This window comes from Poecilia mexicana, unplaced genomic scaffold (assembly GCF_051168715.1).
Source record: "Poecilia mexicana isolate PSO_F unplaced genomic scaffold, ASM5116871v1 scaffold_1, whole genome shotgun sequence".
Lineage (NCBI taxonomy): Eukaryota > Metazoa > Chordata > Actinopteri > Cyprinodontiformes > Poeciliidae > Poecilia > Poecilia mexicana.
The window spans coordinates 1,377,138-1,398,569 of record NW_028263370.1 but is presented as its reverse complement, the minus strand read 5'-3'; the positions used below and the strand labels follow the sequence as shown (position 1 = coordinate 1,398,569).

Below are 21,432 nucleotides of genomic sequence, written 5' to 3'. Positions count from 1 at the left end.
CATATTCAAGTGGTTTGAAAACACTTAAGGAAGTTAAATGGGGGGAATGAAAGACTGGAATTCAGATATTAGGAGCTGATACCAGTGTAGCTGCAGGGACTGTTGCAATGACTGTTGGCACTGCTCCAAGTGAAGCTGCAAAATAAGCAAACATTGAAGCCGTTTTAATATTTACATAAAACTGCAATCACCGTGTTAATACACAAAGCACATTATTCAGAAAACATAACCAAACTTTTTACATCAGTAACAAAAAACTTCCTCAACTCATCCATTAATATGCTTGTCACAATAACACATTTTACTGTATGATAAATTGTCCCAAAAATGACATTGGTAAATGATAAAATTGTTGTTTACAGATCATTTTCAAGAAATTAAAAATTTACTTGCATATTTATAATGCAAGTTCTCTTTCTCAAGAACTAATAAACATTAATTTTGTGCTGAACACTCCACACTGGAAATGGAAGACATTTTAAATATCCAAAATAAACCCAACAACCAAAACCAATACATAAAAAGGAAATAAAAATCACACACAAGCAAGACCATAAATAAAATGCATGAAGTCTCTATAAACAAAGCTGCCCTTCAAATAAACATGGTTGTAAATTAATCAATAGTTTAAAAAAACGAGTATTGAAAGTAGAGATGTGCCGATCAGGTTTTTTCCTGCCGATACCGATCACCCATGAGGGCCGATCACCGATACTGATCACCTATACCGATCACCGATACCGATCACATAATTATTATTATTATTTTTTATCATAAACCCTACCGGTTACATTATGTGGAAAAAGGAACTATGAATTCACCTTAATTTAGACAAAAACTTGTTTTTAATAACTTTTTCCAAGAAGAAAACTAAACAAAACAGGCATTGTGCAAATTGTACTGCTATTGATAATACTGTCTTTAACAGACTGATAACATATGAAGGCTCTGAAGAGGCTAAATAATACAAAGAGCCAAAATAAAACCTCTCAACATTGCCAAAAAGTTCAAGTATAAAACTTAACATTCAAAGGCAAAAACAGGTTCCATTACAATAAACAATCCAGAGTTACTGAATGAAAACTTCCTGTTAGCATGGCGGCTAGCTGATTACTGCTAGCTCTGATTGGCTGTTTCTGACTGAGCGGAGTAATTATGCAGAACAGGGAGGAGATCGATTTTTTTTTTTTGAGATTATCTGTCTCATGTTAGGACAGTGAAAGTTTTAATACGTATGTAAAAAAGATTTTTTAAGTTAGATGCTGCAGCTTTAAGCAGAGGTTCGGTGTGAGAGTCACTACCAGGTGGAGCAGAAGCGAAGCTCCGTCTGTCAAATATTACTACCTGTAGCGTAGCAGCGGTTCAACAGGAGAGCAGAACCAGCGTCTTACATCGCAGCTCGAAGACTTAAATAATTTTGCGGGTTATTTGTTTAGCTTTCTGACCGTCATGCTAATCCGGGTGAGTGTTTGTAGCTGTGCGCTGCTTTACCTGCTATCTGATCCTCCGTATGTCTTTTTTACTGCAGTGAGCCTCGATGTAGCCAAACTCCGTCAAGTATGGCTTTGTTTTTATTCCATACTAGATTCGTCGTGTTGATGCATTTTGACCTGCTTCAATTTTCCGCCGCAACACGCAAACTTCCCCATTCACTCAGTGCGATATAGTTCCACATCGCTTTGGATTTGTTGCTGCGCGTTTGCGCAGAGTGAAGGAAAAAGGAGGGAGACCAGCTGCACAGGCAGGCTGGAACTGAGATGATCGGTATCGGCAACAAGAGCCAATGATCGCCGATCACCGATCATGCACTTTTTCATGAAGATCGACCGATTATGATCGGTGACCGATCGATCGGCACACCTCTAATTGAAACAAACATTTTCTTCGAAACAGAAAAATAGTGAGGTCATAAAATTATGTTTTTTTCTTCAAAGAAAAATAAAGCTTAAACACACACCTGCTTCCAAAACAATATGTTGGCTCTGATGTAGCAAAATGTCAAAGAGTCTAATGAGTATGAATGCTTTTGCAAGGTGCTGTACTACTACATTATCTAAGGATAAAAGAAGATAAAAGTAGTTTATGCAGCCCTGATGTTCTCCGTCTCCTACCCGTTGTACGATGCGGTGACTACTGGCTGAGTCATGTAGGGCAGAGCTTCGGTTGTGTTGTATCTGAACTCATTGGTTAGAGGGATGGATGGAGCTGACCATGTATCTTCAGGCACATAATGACCAGCTGCTGACCAAGGACGACATAAAAACTTCCATCAGTGATTAAAGAAAATGTCTCACGTGTTTCAATCCCAGTTATCAGAAGAAAAAGTGTTCACTTAGTGGTTCTGTTTTTACCTATATTCCTGTCCATTCTTGCAGCCACATCAGCAAAACTTGGGGCAAAGCTTGAGGGAGCAGGGTCTGAGCTTTGGCACATCTCTTTGTTGTACAAGCTGTTTGTGGAAAAAAAAAAAAAGAAGTTCTTTAGTGGGAGCAGGTAATTAAATGGAATCTTATTTGTTGCTAGGCAGCTTAAAATTGTCCTCCATTAAATGTTTATGGTATTTATTTAGCTCCGCTGTACAGGTCCTTCTCAAAAAATTAGCATATTGTGATAAAGTTCATTATTTTCCATAATGTAATGATAAAAATTAAACTGTCACATATTTTAGATTCATTGCACACCAAGTGAAATATTTCAGGTCTTTATTGTTTTAATACTGATGATTTTTGGCATACAGCTCATGAAAACCCAAAATTCCTATCTCAAAAAATTAGCATATTTCATCTGACCAATAAAAGAAATGTGTTTTAATGCCAAAAAAATCAACCTTCAAATAATTATGTTCAGTTATGCACTCAATACTTGGTCGGGAATCCTTTTGCAGAAATGACTGCTTCAATGCGGCGTGGCATGGAGGGAATCAGCCTGTAGCACTGCTGAGGTGTTATGGATGACATGCAAAATTTGCTTTCATCCGAAAAAGTAGTTTGGACCACTGAGCAAAAGTCCAGTGCTGCTTCTCTGTAGCCCAGGTCAGGAGCTTCTGCCGCTGTTTCTGGTTCAAAAGTGGCTTGACCTGGGGACTGTGGCACCTGTAGCCCATTTCCTGCACATGCCTGTGCACGGTGGCTCTGGATGTTTCTACTCCAGACTCATTCCAGTGCTTCCGCAGGTCCCCCAAGGTCTGGAATCGGCCCTTCTCCACAATCTTCCTCAGGGTCCGGTCACCTCTTCTCGTTGTGCAGCGTTTTCTGCCACACTTTTTCCTTCCCACAGACTGAGGTGCCTTGATACAGCACTCTGGGAACAGCCTATTCGTTCAGAAATGTCTTTCTGTGTCTTACCCTCTTGCTTGAGGGCGTCAGTGATGGGCTTCTGGACAGCAGTCAGGTCAGCAGTCTTACCCATGATTGCGGTTTTGAGTAATGAACCAGGCTGGGAGTTTTTAAAAGCCTCAGGAATCTTTTGCAGGTGTTTAGAGTTACTTTGTTGATTCAGATGATGAGGTTAATTTGTCATTCAGAGAACCTTTTCATGAGATGCTAATTTTTTGAGATAGGAATTTTGGGTTTTCATGAGCTGAATGCCAAAATCATCAGTATTAAAACAGTAAAAGACCTGAAATATTTCACTTGGTGTGCAATGAATCTAAAATATGTGTCAGTTTAATTTTTATCATTACATTATGGAAAATAATGAACTTTATCACAATATGCTAATTTTTTGAGAAGGAACTGCATTTAGAAATCTAAATATACGTTTCACATGTTTAAAGTTGTAAAACAAAAAACGGATAAAAACACAGGTTCCATTTAATTTCTCTTAGAAAGGAAATAATCTTAAAAGAAATAGGGAGGGAAAAATAAAATAAAAAGAAAGTCTGACATAACTTGGCCTCCTCTTTATGCAAAAGAAAAAAACAGAGATTTTTGTTACAGTGCAAAAAAACTCAAATTTCTCAACCAGAGAGACAAATCATGGAACAAATAGTTCCATGATTAGAACAAATAGCAACTAAAATATATGCCAGAAATGCAAAAAGGAATTAATTTAAGACTTAAGGAATTATCATTCATCTAGACTAGCGGTTCTCAACGTGGGCGGTACCGCCCCCCACGGGGCGTTCAGAGTACTGTAGGGGGCACTGACGGAAAATTTTACAAAAGGGGGGCGCTGGGATTCCTTTGGGGGGCGTTTGGTCAAAGGTAAACTTTACACCTTATATGCACAACAATGCCAGTTTAGACTTTGAACAACTTGGTAAAACTGTATTGTGTAACATTAAAACATGCTTGGCTGCAACTGTATCGATGGCAGCTCTTCTTCTTCTCCTATTCAGTGTTTGTAGCTTTTGGTGGAGCTCCGCTCCTGCTACTGGTAGCTTCACCACATCAGTTCAGCGTTACACCGGCTGATGACGTTGCTGTGATTCACTTTGTCTGGTATTTTTGTACAGATGTTTTGGCAGTTCTGTGATCATGTCAAAGCAGCAACTTTTATTAAAAAGTGTTTTATTTCCGTTTGAAAGCTGCCCGCTTCCATGGAAGGACAACAGAAAATAACTCTTATAAACATGTAATTACTAAAATCACGATACCCTCACTTTGTATCCCTCTGAAAAATGAACCCATTTAAATAAAGAAATCCCTCCATGGGTGATACCACGATAGAGAACTTTCATTTTATAGCGTTAACACCGGTGCTGTAAGTGGTCCGGTATGAAACGGGGGTGATGGAACAACGGTACCACAGCACTTTTAAATTTCAATAATCAGAATACCGAAATTGTTTCCGTTGTTTTGAAAGGGTTATGTCAGTCTGGCTTTTCCCCATCGATACGCTTCCCGAACGCTGCGCACCATAGGGGGTTAAAAAAAAGAAAAGAAAAGAAAAAACGACGCGCACATTGCGCAAAACTCTGAAACAGGAGAAGCGGAACATAAAACGGAGCGACGAACTAGATGTGAATTATGGCATAAAAACAGAGAATCCAACGCTGAACAGTGAAAAATCAACACATGATGTGAAACACATGATGATTAGGCGGCGCAGCAGGTGATGAGTGAAGATTACTGGTGGTGAGCGTCAATAAACGATCAAATAAATCTAGCAACAGGAAAGAAACTAAAGTGGACATAGCAATAAACCGAGAGAGGATAATACTAATCAAAGGAAACTAAATGTAAATGAATGAAGAACAAAATGCAAGAATAAACTAAGAAACTAAAGTAAATACAGAGGAATAAACTTGTATGGCAAGACCTTTTGAGCAATAATTAATACAGAGGACTGTAATGCAAGAATAAACAGACACTATTTCCAGATAAAAGGTAAAATAATATTATTGAAGTGCCATATCTGATACTGAGAATAAATATATCTTACAGACCATATCAGTAAATAACTTATCACTTATTTATGTTTTTAATTAGATTTGATATATTTATTTCTTCAATATATTTTTCATGTCAGTGTTAATGTCATGAGGCTGATGACTCCATGACACCTTCAATTTGACTCATTAGGATTTGATTAAGAACCAGATTTGTTCTTTGTAATTTCTGTCCAGTAAAACTATTAATCTATAAATCAATAGACAGGTCTATATAAAGATATAATCCATGTTTCTGTCTCATATTTGTATGGCATTAAAAGGATCTGGAACTTTTGTTTTTCCGCTGAAAAACAAAAGTGGGGGGCGGTGAGGGACCTGGATAAAGGCTAGGGGGGCGCTGGCCCGAAAAAGGTTGAGAAACACTGATCTAGACACTAGTTCCGTTTCCATTAATCCATTGTGCAATTTGACTTTTTGAAATAAAATTTGCTTAATGGAAACATACATATTTAAAAAAAAACTAGTGGTTTTTATAAAAAGAAAACTTTGTCACTAGAATGAGGTGGTTATTCAGCCGTATTGAAATTGGTTAATTACACAAAAACACTTTTTTGCATCACATGAATCACATGATCAACAACTGGATGTTGCCACTGGCGCAAACCACGAAGAAGATAACAGGAAGTAGTTGGAGGACCATGGCGTATTTTTTTAATGATGTATTGCATGAACAAACTGATTCCCATGTGATTTTAATTTCATTTCTCATTTAATGGAATCACAGCAATAGTGTTATGTATTTTGAACATTAGCGGAATGTTGATACAGATTTGTACATATTGGTGATGGAAACGCAGCTACTGACTTGTTTTAATGCAGTCGTATCTGACGTACATTCAACTCAGCTTAAATGCAGAATGTTCCTAAATCTTTCAACGTTCCCTACCGCAGATGTTCAGTTTTGTTATTTTGACCTCAGATTGACATTTGCTGAAAGCAGTGAGTCATGCTTCATCCAGTGATAAATGCCTCCCTGCCATCCATTAATACCAATTACAAATTTAAGCCTTACACACTCCTGTTGCCTCTTTGTAACCTCCGTTTCCAGCAGGCAGTTTCTACTAAAATGTGTTTTCTTGGTGAAATACCTTGAGGCCTTGTAGTTGTTATTCATGCTCTGGTAGCAGTCTGTTTCTGTAGGGTAGTTCTGCAGCAAATCTCCTGACAAGAAAAATGACATTATTATATTAAAGTCCTTGGTTTTTGAGATTTTTATTATTGCTTCCAACAGAGACAGCCACACTAAGAAAGAAGTTATAAATACTTGTGTATTTACTTTTTCTGTACGAGGTAGTGCAGGCGTGTGTTCGAGCACCATGGTCTTTGTCTCCCTCCATGCTGCTTGCGCTGCTCCAGCTGCCCCAGCTCCCTCTGCTGGCTCTCACACTTCCCGATGAACTGCCAGAGTCTGACCCAGACTCCGACAACCCCCCTGCGCGGCGCTCTATGGCTCCACACCTTCTGCGACTCCGACTTGGACACACACCTGTCAGAAACAGAACAGTAAGTGGTGTTCTTATTTTGCAGTCCAGAGCATCTCATGAATACGCACTGTTCTGTGTGAGCAGGTTTTCTGGTTTCAGCACTTCTGACTTTAAGCTGCTGCAGCCACGGTTCCTGGTACGGTTTTCGCTCATATTGTGATCCCTCGTTTTCCATTCAGGTTCCTTCTCCCTTTCTGGTACGGTTATAACATTGTGCTCAGGAGGACTACAGTGAAAAGAACAAAAACAAAACAGGGTGATTTTAAGGTTTGGCTTTTGCAAGACTACTTTTTCTTTTTGATTTTTTTTCCAAAATTTATTTATGCTTTAACATGAGGTACGGTGTAAAGGCAGTGCAGTAGTTACATAGTTAACATTGTACCATTAACATACAAACATAATTGGGCTAGAACACACCCAATTATACACACATATATATCTACATGAGATACATGAAATGAATCAAGTCAGAATAAGCATACTGCATTAGCAGACAAAAAAACAGACAAGACTTCTTTTTCAAATCAATCTAAATTATTTGCACAGCACTTTTCATGCAACTTTTGTGAAAAACAAAGAAGCCCCCACTGTCATGCATCAGCCCCGTCTCCAGAGGAGTTTAGCAGGGGGACATTGGCTTATTTTGGAGGTGCAGAGTAAATAAGCTTTTATCTTAGTATAAATACATAAGTAAACCTTTATGTAACCTTTCAAATAAACCTTTCAAATAAAATAACTATGTTTATTAATACAAAATAAACAATAAGGATGTAAACAGTGACATGTATAAAATGTTGAGTAAATACGCTCAACTTTCCACATACATTAGCTCAGAAATCTAAGAAATCTACTCCGGTTTTTGATTTGATACTTTTATTTTGATGAGAGCTTCCACTGTTTGTGTTGTGCAGCGCCAGCTTGGCAGCAACAGAAGGAATGGAAGATAAGTTACAACAGTGTTATAAAAATGTATCTTGCTATTAGCAGCCCCTTGATAGAGGCACATAGTATGTTTATTTTGTAAATAGGATATTTCTAATATTCATCAGATGGAACTGTGAATTTGCTTATTGTAATCAAATACAGTAGAGGTTTAGAATCAGTTGATATTGTTAGTACTGAACGTTATTTTCAGTTTTCAAATGTTACGGATGTAAGAGCGTGTTTTCTAGCTTACTGTCTTTGTGTTTGTGTTTGTACATACAATTCTTACGGTGAAACTCAGGGTTTACTTCAATAAACCTCACTGTTCATCAGTAAAGTCAAAATCCTTCTTTTGGGGATGGGGGTCTGATACAGTAAGAGCTTAGACCTCCAGGAGTAAGAGCTATACCTCCGGGAGAAGTAAGAACTTCGCCATCGGTGGTTCTAGTTTCACCCTCGGGATTAAGAGCAAACTCAAGTAACGGCAAGGCAACGGCACGAAGCAGCGAGCTGCAGCAACGGTCCGGTAACGTTTTGTTAACAATGGAAAATATGGGGGGAAAAAAGTGAAAAGGAACAAGGAACGGACAAAACTGTTAATGAAATGTTACTGAGACGAACGGAACAGCTTAGTGTACCCACTAAGAAGATGCTCTTACATCAAACGGAAATGAATGAAATGAAAGACTTAATGAAACAGAGAGATACCGAGAGTGTGTCAAGGCAGGAAATAAAGGACGTTGAATGCAGAGAGAAACAGTTGGGGAAACTTAATATGGATCTTGTAACTGAATTATCATTACCAAGGCAATCAGAGCGCCCTCCTGTGTTAACAGAAAAAATGATAGCCTACCAAAAGGAAGAATTAATAAAAAAAGAGAATAAACTGTTAATTCTTTATGAACACTTGAAAGGGCTCATCAGAGCATCCAGAGAAAGCTTAAAGTCTGACTTATCAGAGAGAGATTTATGTGTAATGGCAGACAATATTGAAAATGCATTGAATGGCATGATGAAATTGTACAGTGAAATAAGAGAACGTAGTTCTCCATCTCCTGATCTAAGACGCAAAATGGATTCTTGTGAAGCTGTAACAATGTAACAAAAGACATTATGAAGATACTAAGTGAACGTATAACAGCTATAGAAGATTTTGATGCAGAAAGAGAAAAGCAGCATCTACATCAGCTACTTTCACAAGAGTATGCCCGCTCCATCTACGGTACTGCCTCAATGTCTGGTCTGACATTTCAAGTATCACAGCCAAAAGGATTGATGCAGCTGCAGAATTGGCTGCAAAGGAAGCAGAATTCAAGATTGTCCAAGAGGAGATCAAACAAAAAGAAAAAAAAATAAGAGAAATGGAGGAGTAGTACAGAAGAGAATTAGAAGTACAAAATTCTGAACTTAAACGTCTGGAGGCAGAAAAGGAAATGATAGCAGCTCGTGAAAAATGTATAATCTATGACAGAGAAATCAACATGAATATGGACAATCAGCAAATGCAGCAGCAAAACATGCCATTCACTCTTGATCACCATGCTGCTTATGCAGCACAAAGAACTCCTTTTGGCTTACCCATGACATTGATGCCACAAAGGAACCTAACGAACCCCACCAATAACAATGAAAATTATTCAAACCCTCAAGTTAACTCTCAAACACCTCTTACAGAGATTTCCCAGCTAGCCCAAGCTATTCAAGATAGCATAGCCATAAACAGAATCCCAGTGCCAATGCCTACAGTTTTCAGTGAAGATCCAATTACCTATATTAAATGGAGGGCCTCTTTAATTTCACTTGTTGACTGTAAAGCCATATCATCTGCAGATAAGTTTCACCTCCTGAAGAAATGTCATAGGCCCAGCAAGTAACTGTCTCCAAGGAACATTTTATCGTAGTGACGATGAGGCATATAAGGATGCATGGGAAAGACTTGACCAATGTTATGGTCAAGCCTTTGTTGTCCAAAGAGCTTTTAGAGCCAAATTATCTAAATGGCCTAAAATAGGCTCAAAGGATGCAGAGGGTTTATATTTACATTTTCAGATTTCTTAAATGCATGTCTTCAAGCCATGCCACATGTAAAAGGCCTAGAGATACTAAATGACTATGAGGAGAATCAAAAATTGCTACAGAAAGATCTAGATTGGCTAGTAGCCCATTGGAATCGCCAGGTCACAATTACACAAACAACAATATCTGCCGTTTCCATACTTTTGTAGCAAATAGAGTCCAAAGAATTCGCCAGAGTACAACCCCTCAGCAATGGTTTTATGTGCCATCAGAGGAGAATCCAGTTGATGGCGCATCAAGGGGCAAATCTGTCACTGAGCTTCTCTCATCTAACTGGTTCACTGGCCCCTCAGTTCCCTGGAAAAGTGACCTTCCTACAACATAAGATTTTCAAATAATCATCCTCTGCTAGGGCCAGACCTAAGCAACAATCTAAATGGCCTAAAATAGGACCTTCGGTTCAGGAAACATCTGATTGCCCGAATGTGCGATATAGAAAAGATGTTTCATCAATTCCATGTCCAGCCATGTGACCGAGATTACCGCCGTTTTCTGTGGTGGAAAAATGGCAACACAGAGACATAGCCACAGATATTCCAAATGAAAGTACATCTTTTCGGCGCTGCTTCATCCATAATTTCCAGGGTGTGGAAATTATGGACTAAAGTATTTAGCAATGGAGCATTGTCGCTCGCAAGCTGAGTTTATAGAAAATAACTTTTACGTGGATGATGGAGTAACAAGCACAGACACTGTTGAAAGGGCTGCATAGCTTGCACAAGAAGCCACTGAAATATGCAAACAAGGAGGACTCTGTCTATACAAATGTATCTCAAATAGTACTGCTGTTCTACAAAGCATCCCACCATCTGAATATGCAATAGACACAAAAACAAAAAAGTTGACATTCGAAGACATGCCACAGGAAAGGGCCTTAGACATTCAGTGGAACATTGAACATGACTGTTATAGATTTGACAACACTTTAAAGGTACAACCATCAACATGCCAAAGCATCTTGTTGACTGTTGCAGCCGTCTATGATCCCCTTGGTTTCTTGGCACCATATCTGCTAAAAGGAAAAAAAAAATCTACAGGAGATGTGCCAACAAGGTATTAATTGGGATGACTCTTTGCCAAAAGAACTGAAACCAAGGTGGGAGAGCTGGCAACATAATTTTATCAACCTAAACAAGGTGAACATATCTCGCTGTTACTTTCCAGCTAGTTTTGGTGAGCCTAAAGAGATAGAGCTACATCATTTCTGAGATGCAAGTACAAGTGGTTATGGATAATGCACCTATTTAAGAGCCATAAACATTAAAAGCAGAATTCATTGTTCACTAGTGATAGCCAAGGCCAGTGGTCCCCAACCCCTGGGCTGCGGACTGGTACCGGTCCATGGACCAATTTGTACTGGGCCGCGCAAGAAATACCTAAATATTTCCGTTTTAAGTATTATTTGAGTCTCGAGGATCTTTTATTTTGAAAATCCTTTCACCGGATTCTCTGGGTTACGTCTTGAGCGCTAACATTGAGCCCACAAGCAGCAAAATGAGTAAGAAACAGGTCAGGTGTCTTTGGAAAGTTTCTTTGCGAAGGGGAAAAAGCCCAGAGAAGAGACAGGAGGATGGATTTATCCCAGACCTTAGGTGATTCCCACATTCCAAGCCCGCTCTGCATGATATGCGGCGACCGACTTGCTAATGAGGCAATGAAACTTCCAACTGCTTCGCCACATAGAAACCAAGCAGTCTGTGGATAAGTAACACTTCGGGTGTCATTGTCTCCCATCACTCCCAGATGGGACCGTCTCGTTGCAGAGAAACAAGCTCGGGGCTCCCATTTAGTCATTATCGTGAGTTAAAATGTTCACAAAAGTAAAATGTTTCGGGCCATTTGCGCATCTGTATCTTATTTTGAAAGGATATGTCAACGTTACCATAGCGACCAGAATCAGAGAGTGTTAGGGCAGTGGTCAAGACGAGATGAGTAGAGCTTGTGAGTCTTAAGTCTGGTTCACACGGCACGATTTAAGAATTGTCAGCCGATTTTCCTAACATCTGTGACCACAGAGCTGATAAAAGTACAACAGGTTCGATTGATTTGTGTGTTCAGCCACACGGCAGGAGCAACACACCACACAAGAAACGATTCCACTCACGAACATCCCGATTCCAGAAGAAAATCTAGTAAAACCCCTAACATAGCATACGGGAATTTAGAATAAACAAACACGGATGAGAAGCAGTAGTGATAGTTTGTGGACTCATTTTAAGCGATAAAAGACTTAAAAAGAAAACGCGTTAGATAAAAAACGTTGGGAGCAGCCGCTGTATTTGCTGCACTATGATTTGGAGGCGAGTTATGTTTTTTCGTAGTTAACATTTTTAACTGAATAAACGACCTTTACATATAATAATAAACATTTCCACATATCTCCGATGTCCACCGGACTCTCAGTTTGAGCCGTGTCAGCTGTTTGGGATTCCCTTCCGTGCTTACGTCACTGCGTTGTCTGATTGGCTACCTGTCACATTCAACAGGCTGTATTTTTGCTCCCAGTCAGGGAAAACCCCACAAACTGCAGTAATAGGGCCAAGACAATGTTGAATATGCCCGATGTTATATTGGGCATATTCCAACACACCATCACGTAACACACCACACACTGCAGGACATTGTAAGATTGTCGTAAAAGGAAAACCAGGTAAAAAACAAACAAACAAACAGACAAACAAAACAAAACAAAAATAAAAGGCTTTAGTGGGCTGGGAACACCAACATGCAGTAGCCTTATCTGACGGTCTTAACTTAATTATACCACAATAGGCACCAGAACAGGCAAACATATTAGAAGGACCTATAAGAACTCTAGAAATTGAAAAGACCAGCTCTTCACTCCAATCTGGTAAATGTCCAGGTGCTGATGGATATCCTGTTGAATTTTTTAAAACTTTAAAAGGCAAAATTAGCTCAATATTACAATGAGTCTTTAATACATCTCTTGAAAAATCTAAACTACCTGATACCATGTATATGGTAAATATTATTGTAATCCCAAAGAAAGATAAACACCCAGAACAATGTTCGTCATATCGACCAATTAGTAGAGGTGTGTCGATCGATCAGCCACCAATCATAATCGGTGGATTTCCGTGAAAAAGTGTATGATAGGTGATCGCCGATTACAGTCTCTTGTTGCCGATCACACAAACTGATCGCCTGCATCTCATTTCGCAGCCTGCCTGTACAGCTGGTCTCCTCTTTCCTTCACACTGCACAAACATGCAGCAACAAATCCTAAGCGATGTGGAACTATAACGCACTGAGTGAATGGGAAAGTTTGCATGTTGCGGTGGAAAATTACCTCGGGGTGAAGCAGGTCAAAATGCATCAACACAACAAATCTAATATGGCATAAAAACAATCCCATATTTGACGGAGTTTGGCTACATCGATGCTCACTGCAGTAAAAAAGACATATGGAGCGATTAGATACAAACACTCACCCGGATTAGCATGACGGTCAGAAAGCTAAACAAATAACCCGCAAAATTATTCAAGTCTTCGAGCTGCGATGTAAGACGCTGGTTCTGCTCTCCTGTTGAACCGCTGCTACGCTACAGGTAGTAATATTTGACAGACGGAGCTTCGCTTCTGCTCCACCTGGTAGTGACTCTCACACCGAACCTGCTTAAAGCTGCAGCATCTAACTTAAAAAATACATTTTACACACGTATTAAAACTTTCACTGTCCTAACATGAGACAGATAATCTCTGAAAAAATAATCGATCTCCTCCCTGTCCTGCATAATTACTCCGCTCAGTCAGAAACAGCCACTCAGAACTAGCAGTAATCAGCTAGCCGCCATGCTAACAGGAAGTTTTCATTCAGTAACTCAGGATTGTTTATTGTAATGGAACCTGTATTTATTTGCCTGTGAATGTTAAGTTTTATACTTGAATTTTTGGCAATGTTGAGAGGTTTTATTTTGACTTTTTGCATTATTTAACCTCTTCAGAGCTTTCATATGTTTTCAGTCTGTTAAAGGTAGTATTATCAATAGCAGTACAATTTGGACAATGCCTGTTTTGTTTTTATCTTGGAAAAAGTTATTAAAAACAAGTTTTTGTCTAAATTAAGGTGAATTCATGGTTCCTTTTTCCACATAATGTAACGGTAGTGCTTATGATTAAAAAAATATATATATGTGATCGGTTTTGGTGATCGGCTGTCATGGATGATCGGATTTGGAAGGAAAAAACCTGATCGGCACATCTCTACCAATTAGATAGAGATGACGGGCATATCCGACAACCTGATCCAATAGTTCACTCCTCCCTTAAGCACACTACATGATTTTTTGCCTCGATTTCCCGTTTACAACAATCTTAGAACGTCCAATGATCGTAACCGATCATCCTAGCGTGTCGTGTGTTACGACTGATCGGGTCCAGTCGGTAGAACGTCGTGACCGCTCCGATCTAAATCAGGCATATTCAACATGTTATATTGTCATGGCCAGTTTTATCAATGCAGCGTGTGGGGTTTTCCCCAAATGGGAGTGAGATCACAGGCTGTTGAATGTGACAGGTAGCCAATCAGAAAGCACGGATTCCCCTCCGTGCTTTCTGAGATGAAACACGGAAGAGAACCCCAAAGAGCAACCCAAAGTCCAGTGGACTTCGGAGATGATATGTGGAAACAACATTAATGTTTATTCAACATTTCGTGAGAGGAATATCCACAGAAATGACAAGGAGAGGAGTTGGAGCAAAATTGCTACAGCAATTGATAAACCTGGTAACTTTTCAGCTGTTCATCGTTAACGTGATAGGTTATGATGATAAGGCAATATATTCAGCTGTGTTTGTTTACTCTGAATTCATGTGTGATATAGTGAGTTTTTATGGGATTTTCTGTCCGTCAACAAAGTAGCTTTAGACATTTATCCGGGGTGCTTCGACTAGGGTTACCAAGGGACCAGCCCCTATACATTTAAAGCCGGGGGAGAGGGGGCGGGGGAGGAGAGACAGAGACTGCGGTGGCAGCTGTCAGTTGGTCTGTGTTACCCAGGAAGCAGTTGGGCACAATATCACAACACCAACAACAACCCCATGAGTGAAACAATGATTGGGGCAGCCTACTATAAAAGTACTCGGGGACCACTTCTTTATTATTACACATCCACATTTGTAGAGTACGGAACAAATCACATACTTTAAGGGTGGCAACCCTAACTGTACCGTCTTATAATGCTGTGCGCCTTATATATGAAAAAAGTTTTAAAATAGCCCATTCATTTAAGATGCGCTTTATAATCCGGTGCGCCTTATAGTGCGGAAAATACGGTAATCATAAAATAATATTCGGAGCAAGTAGCCTACATCTCATTTGGTGGTAAGCGACCTGGACAATGGATACGGGGGCGCTGGCCCAAAAAAGGTTGAGAAACACTGTACTAGTAAAATTTCAGGAAAATGCTAAATTAAAAATATCTTCAATTTACTTTTGAACACCAATATAGGCACGATTGTTGTGAATTTCAGTTCTTCTCATCTTAAAAAAAATGTGTGTTCTACCTGGAGACATTTTCTGTCATCCTGCGATTCTTCTTTCCCTTATTGTTTCCCACTGCTGTTCCACTCTCTGGATTCAGAGTCTTCTTTTTCTGCTCTTTGGCTTCTTCTCCAAACTGGATTTGTAAAAAGACATGGTAACACTTTATTTGAAGGGGTGTGCATAAGACTGACATGACACTGTCATAAACATGACACCTGTCATGAACATAAAGAAGTCTTTATGAATGTTTATGACAGTTGTCATGAAGTGTCATTCAGTAAATAATGACGTTTTTAATGCAAAGTTGATCTTCTCATTGAAAGTCCATTAAAAATGCCAAATTTACATGACTTTGTAAATAACGACAATTTAATGCAAAGTTGGTATTTTTAATGGACTTTCAATGCAACTTTTAGAGCAACTTTATTATTAAAAGTGTCATTATTTACTGAATGACACTTCGTGACAACTGTCATAAACATTCATAAAGACTTCTTTATGTTTATGACATGCGTTATGTCAGTCTTATGCACACCCCTTCAAATAAAGTGTTACCAAAGACATTTTAAGTGAGCTAATGAATTCCTGAAGCATCTGGAATTGATGCCTGACGCAGAGGCATCAATTCCTGATGCTGCAACAGAGGTTACATCTGTTACAGCGTCAGTAACAGATGGTTCATACTTGGACCTATGCAACCTTACCTCCAACTCAGAAATGTCCCTTTTCTCAGAGTCGATCTTCTCTGTGTAGCGCTCGCAGCAGCTCCGTTCCACAAGGCTGCAGAGTAACAAACCGGGTCTGGGTCCTGGAGCCAGTGTGGTGTCCTCGGGGAACCTAGTAGCTATTTCCACAGGAAACATAACTGCTGCTGACATACTGTGCTCCATGTCACCCTGGAGGTCCTCTTGAAAACCGGCGGGGATCTTTTTCTCTGGTTCGCTGATGAACGCTGGGTGGTTGTTGTTGCAGGAGTCCGGGGTGAGGCTGTCTGGCGTCAGGTCCTCGTGTTCTTCGTCCATGGCAGCAGCAGCAGCTGCGGCTGAGCTGGGCTTATGCTTGGTGTAATAAAGCGACACCTTATGCTTCTTCTGTGGTTGGAAGGTAGTGGTTGAGCCTTTCTTTGAGGACTGAGACCGCGGGGTCGGGCTGTTGGCCACAGCTGAAGAGCCCCGGCCCTTTCCTTTATCAGATGTGTGACAGGTGTCTATGTAGGTCTTACAGCTGCCTTTAGATTTACTGCACACATACATAAAAAGATGACAGTTATTTTTAGCATTTTAGTACAAACCTTAGAGCATAAAACCAATGCTTTTGACTGGACATACTTGACTCCGTTGGAGGTGATGTTATTGACAGAGCTGTTCTCCTGAGACAGGACAGAGTTGTGGTTGTTCCGGATGCTCGGGGTAGAGAACTCTCTGAGGATGTACTGAGCCTGATGGAAGGCCATCAAACACACGCCCACCAAGGAGAAGCTGCAAAAACAGAGACTCAGCAAATATTCACTCCTTCCTCCTCCTAGTAAAAAATATTTATGCAAGCCATCCTGATCAAAATCCTACCACTCCCATACTGATCAGAGGAATTTATGATCAAGTATCTGCTGACAGTCTGATAAAGTCAATACTAGTATCTTTAAGACACATTGCCTACATTAAAATTACTAAACTTGAACACCTTCATGATTTGTGTCTAAAGATCTCTGACTGAACTTGACACTACAGCTGCAGTCTGTTTTTCATACACTATGCTAATGCTTCAAACGTAGCTTTGCTCTGGATGCTGTAAAATTTGATGTGTAGTGTTTCAGCTGCTCTCTATTTACTTCCATTTATTTTACCAACTGCATTTATGCCTGACCCAGATATTTCCCCAACACAAACCATTTACCAGTCTGTTCCTAACCCTATGCTTAACCAAAACATACTTCACACATTACCTCTAAATCTGACCCTTAACCCTGAACAAGTGGGTCCACCAGGTTCAGACTGGGTTTAGGTAGACACAGATTGGAAGCTGTAGCAGGTGTAGTAGTCTCTCTTTTTGACTGCAGCAAACTTTTCCAGGAACCAGAGTAGTTAACTAGGCCCATTACTTACCAACCTACATTTTCTACCTCATTTCTGCAATTAGAAACAAAATCTGAGAAGAAATTTAGTCCAGAAAAAAGACTCTTTCTGGGAGGTAGTTCATTTAACAGGAACCATCTGTTGACCTTTTGTGGATGGAAAATTATTGAATTGATGGAATTATTAGCATTTATGATTCAGTTGTTTCTAATTAAAAATATTAACTTAACCCTCTTATGACCAACCTGTCAGCGCCGACAGGATTCAGCTTGTGCACTTCCCATTACCGTAACTTCTGAAGAGTTCAACATATCAAAAAATTCCAAAAGTGCAGAAAAGCTGAGACATTGCGCTTTCAGGGTATATATGATACATTGCGGTAGCCACCAGGAAAGCTGTGATATGAGCTTGACCAATCACAAGAAAGATTCTCCGTTGTGTCATATTTGTCACCCAACCTACTCTGTGTCGTAACTCCTGAACGGTTGGCTGCATTCAAAAAATTCCAAAAGTATTAGAAGGTGCATAAAATAAGCTTTTCAACTGTGTATCACATGTACATGTTGCAACACACATTAGAGTAAATATTTCCGTTATGGAATTTCTCTGCGGAGCTTCGTATTGTATCAACGGTGCGAGAGAGAGAGAAGACGGCAGAGGATGAGTTGAAGTCGTCTAAAAGAAAATCCACCAGACTGATAAAGGGTCCCAGAAGACTGATGTCTGAAGGCAGTGAACATGAGAGGCATATAACCAGGTTATGTAAAATATTTGTACAAGCTAACGTTAGTCATATAAATGCTGCACAACTATTAGCTCCATCTTGATTCCTGCATAATTTGTGCGATAACTATTTATTATGCTGAAAATAAAATCGTGGTCTTCCAAAAATAATGTCCTATGTAATATTTTTACCTAACATGATTTTGGCAAAAAGAAAAAAAAATCACCACCACTTTTTTTTCTGCCTAATTGGGAAAAAAGCAAGAACAACAAATCAGCCAAGTGAGGGATTGGTGACCTGTCCAGTGTGTCCCCTGCCTCTTGCTCTTGACCACTGGAGATGGGTACCAGCACCCTCTCAACCTGAAGTGTGATAGATAAAGTATGGATGGATCCAGAGTGGGATTCTGTCTGCAGCTGGAGAGGAACTGCTTTAGAGCCTACCACAAAAAATGAAAACGCCTGAAATAATTTCATAAAAAACAGGCATAAAAACTTGTAAATTGGAGGCCAGGCTTCACAGTTTTCTCTGCATTTATGTAATATAGTTGAAAGTTGAAATTGTTCATCTGAAATTGTTTGCCCCTGTCATCTGGAAGTTTTTGTTCAGTAATAAACCTCAAAATTTCAATTCTGATTTTATTTTATTTTTTTCAATTTAAACAGTTTGTTCACCATTTTTAATAGACAGAAATGTTAAATAACTATTAAATACTGAAAGCTGAGGTTGTTCTGGAAAAAAGAGCAAAAATTCAGACTCATTGCACATTTTTTGAGAATTTTACAGCCATAAAATCACAAAAATACCAGGTGGCCCAGTTACAATTATGGTCATAAGAGGGTTAACTACAACATCACAGAATATTAAAAGATTGAAAGTGAAGAAAAAGCAGCGTTGCTCTGCGTGGTTATTTAGATGAGCAAAATAATGTGCTCAACTTAGAATGGAGTTCTGCAAGCCGTGCAGAAACACAAAGTGACTTAATAAATATGCAGACCTAACATGGAGTAACATATACAGTAGAGCAACAAAAGTATCTGAAGCTCCAGTTTAGTCAGGGACTTGGATGCTGGTCATTTAAAAGTTGAGGGATGATGCTGGCGATGGTGATAGGAGTTTGTCCCTCAACTGTCAGGTGACTGACTGCATGAAATGGGAAGCAGTTTGAGAGCCTCTGGGCTTGATAAAGCTCTATACAAGTCATTTACCATTTAAAAATGTCTTAATCAGGACCGATATCTGGGACCAACTACACACCTTCCCCACTGTTTGGATAATAGTGACTAACCATGTGAAGATGAGAGTGACAACCCAAAAGGTTTCCTCCCAGCTGGGGCCTGGTACCACCTGGGCACAGAGTGGCAGCATGTGGTGGGGCAGAGTCACGTTAAGGGTGAAAGGGAAAGTGCTACCACGTGATGTCACCAAGGTGAGGTCCCGAATCACCCAGGAGGATGTGAAGTCTGGTGTAAACCTACAAACAAATCAAAATAATTAATAGAAAAGATGTGAGAGGTGCAAGAGAATCAGCAACAGAAGGAAAATGTTTAAATGAGGAAATAAAATGAATTAATGAAGTTTAATAGTTCTTACGCAATTGTAATCTCAGAGGAAGTGTTGTGCTCCAGGCTGAAGGAGCGACACTGCAGCACCTCAAAGCCATACCCCTGACATGCATAACCATTGATGTTCATGGACATGACTGTCAGAGGAAGCTCTCCTGCATTCTCCACCTTAAAACTCTTCCTGATAGCAAACAGAGGCTTACTGGTGCGCAGACCTGGAACAGACATACTCTATTTATCTTTTGTAGCATTTGTAACTTAGTTAAAGCCAGAAACGGCAACATGTCATGTTATAAAACAGAGCAGAAACAATGCTCTCACCGTCACGGCACTCCATCAGAGTAGACTGAGGAACGTTGAAGCGTAAAGACACGCCTGGACCAGGAAGTTTACCCCCGACTCTTAGGAGTTCTTTGGCTCCATGGCCTTGTAGGGTCACCATGTCAAATACTGTCAGGTTGTTTCTGAAAAACAGACATACAACCTCCTCTTACACAGCGGCACACTGAAAAAGACCTTGCATATCTAACAGACAGAGAAAAGGATTAAGAATGAACCGAAATCTGATGATTTTCAACTTGATCTGCCCCGAGTGGTGTGCAGCCAATGAGAAACGCTTCTCCTTTTGCTAATGCTGAACACCCGTACCCAAACTAACAAGACTATTCTTTGATGTGAAAGTTGTTAATGAAGAAAAAAGCTTAAGACTAGCTATATTTTGAACTGTTCACAGTCTATAAGAAAATTTTAGAGGTAAGATGAGAGTATGTAATCTTTTGGGCAGCGGTCCTCAACCATTCCTGACAGCCCTCCATCCAACACCAACTAAAACCTTTTGCTCCAACAGAAAACAACACTAATTTATCTCGGTGAAGAATGTCATTTTAGTAGTGATTGAAACAATTATAGCACTGTGGTGATATTAATTATTGAAATTACTCTAAATCCATAAATGCACTTTGGATAAGGAAATTACATGATTAAAACAAATATTTAATGCAATTTAATACATTAAAGATCTGCTGTCCTATCAACCCTTCCAGACTTTTCAGGTCTTCTGGTTCTGCTCTGCAACACCAGAACCAAACGAGGAGAAGCCGTATTCAGCTTCTATGCACTACAAATCTGGAACAAACTCTCAGAAAACTGTACAACTGAAACACTGACTTCCTTTAAATCTTGACTAAAATACACCTGTTTAGAGTCATTTTTGAAACATAATCAATTATGAATTTAACAATGGGACTTGACTTAATGTATAGTTTTCATTGTTGATTCTATGTTGCATGACTTTGTGTTTTGTTATGATGTAAAGCACTTTGAAATGCCTTGCTGCTGAAATGTGCTATAGAAATAAAATAGATTGACTTGATTGACTGGTAAAGGGTTCTGATAATCACTTAGTGTGGTTTTAGTTTGTATGCACGATGATATAAATAATTAATGATAGTTTTCAACAGTGAAGACATTATTTTTGTTTTTCTTTCAGCATATTCTGTCTGGCAGTGTTGTGCCAATGTGAGGCCCAACAGATTTACTTTCACAAGTGAAGAACTATGGCATTCACTATGATGAGATATACATATAGAAAACTAATTCAGATTGATGAATTAATTCTCTTTATACCTTTCCCAGCATAGGTATAAAGAGATATGGAGTTAAGAGTAGAGAGGGGAGAAAGAAGAA

General features: G+C 39.5%; 1 protein-coding gene across 3 annotated transcripts in view; it reads right to left on the bottom strand.

The window, feature by feature from the left end:
* The window catches only part of tmem131l (transmembrane 131 like), a 90,379-nt gene that overhangs the window by 3,084 nt on the left and 65,863 nt on the right, over window positions 1–21,432 (bottom strand). The window contains exons 21-32 of one of the 3 annotated variants that reach the window (XM_088009832.1): window positions 20,068–20,210; window positions 19,775–19,961; window positions 19,470–19,655; window positions 16,714–16,863; window positions 16,090–16,624; window positions 15,406–15,518; window positions 6,948–7,105; window positions 6,672–6,881; window positions 6,484–6,556; window positions 2,352–2,449; window positions 2,112–2,241; window positions 83–135 (exon numbers count right to left, since the gene is read on the bottom strand). In XM_088009832.1, the coding sequence (XP_087865958.1) occupies window positions 83–135; window positions 2,112–2,241; window positions 2,352–2,449; window positions 6,484–6,556; window positions 6,672–6,881; window positions 6,948–7,105; window positions 15,406–15,518; window positions 16,090–16,624; window positions 16,714–16,863; window positions 19,470–19,655; window positions 19,775–19,961; window positions 20,068–20,210 (2,036 nt within the window). The remainder of the gene's footprint in view (window positions 1–82; window positions 136–2,111; window positions 2,242–2,351; window positions 2,450–6,483; window positions 6,557–6,671; window positions 6,882–6,947; window positions 7,106–15,405; window positions 15,519–16,089; window positions 16,625–16,713; window positions 16,864–19,469; window positions 19,656–19,774; window positions 19,962–20,067; window positions 20,211–21,432) is intronic. The other 2 variants (XM_088010148.1, XM_088010448.1) reach the window with 2 other exon arrangements.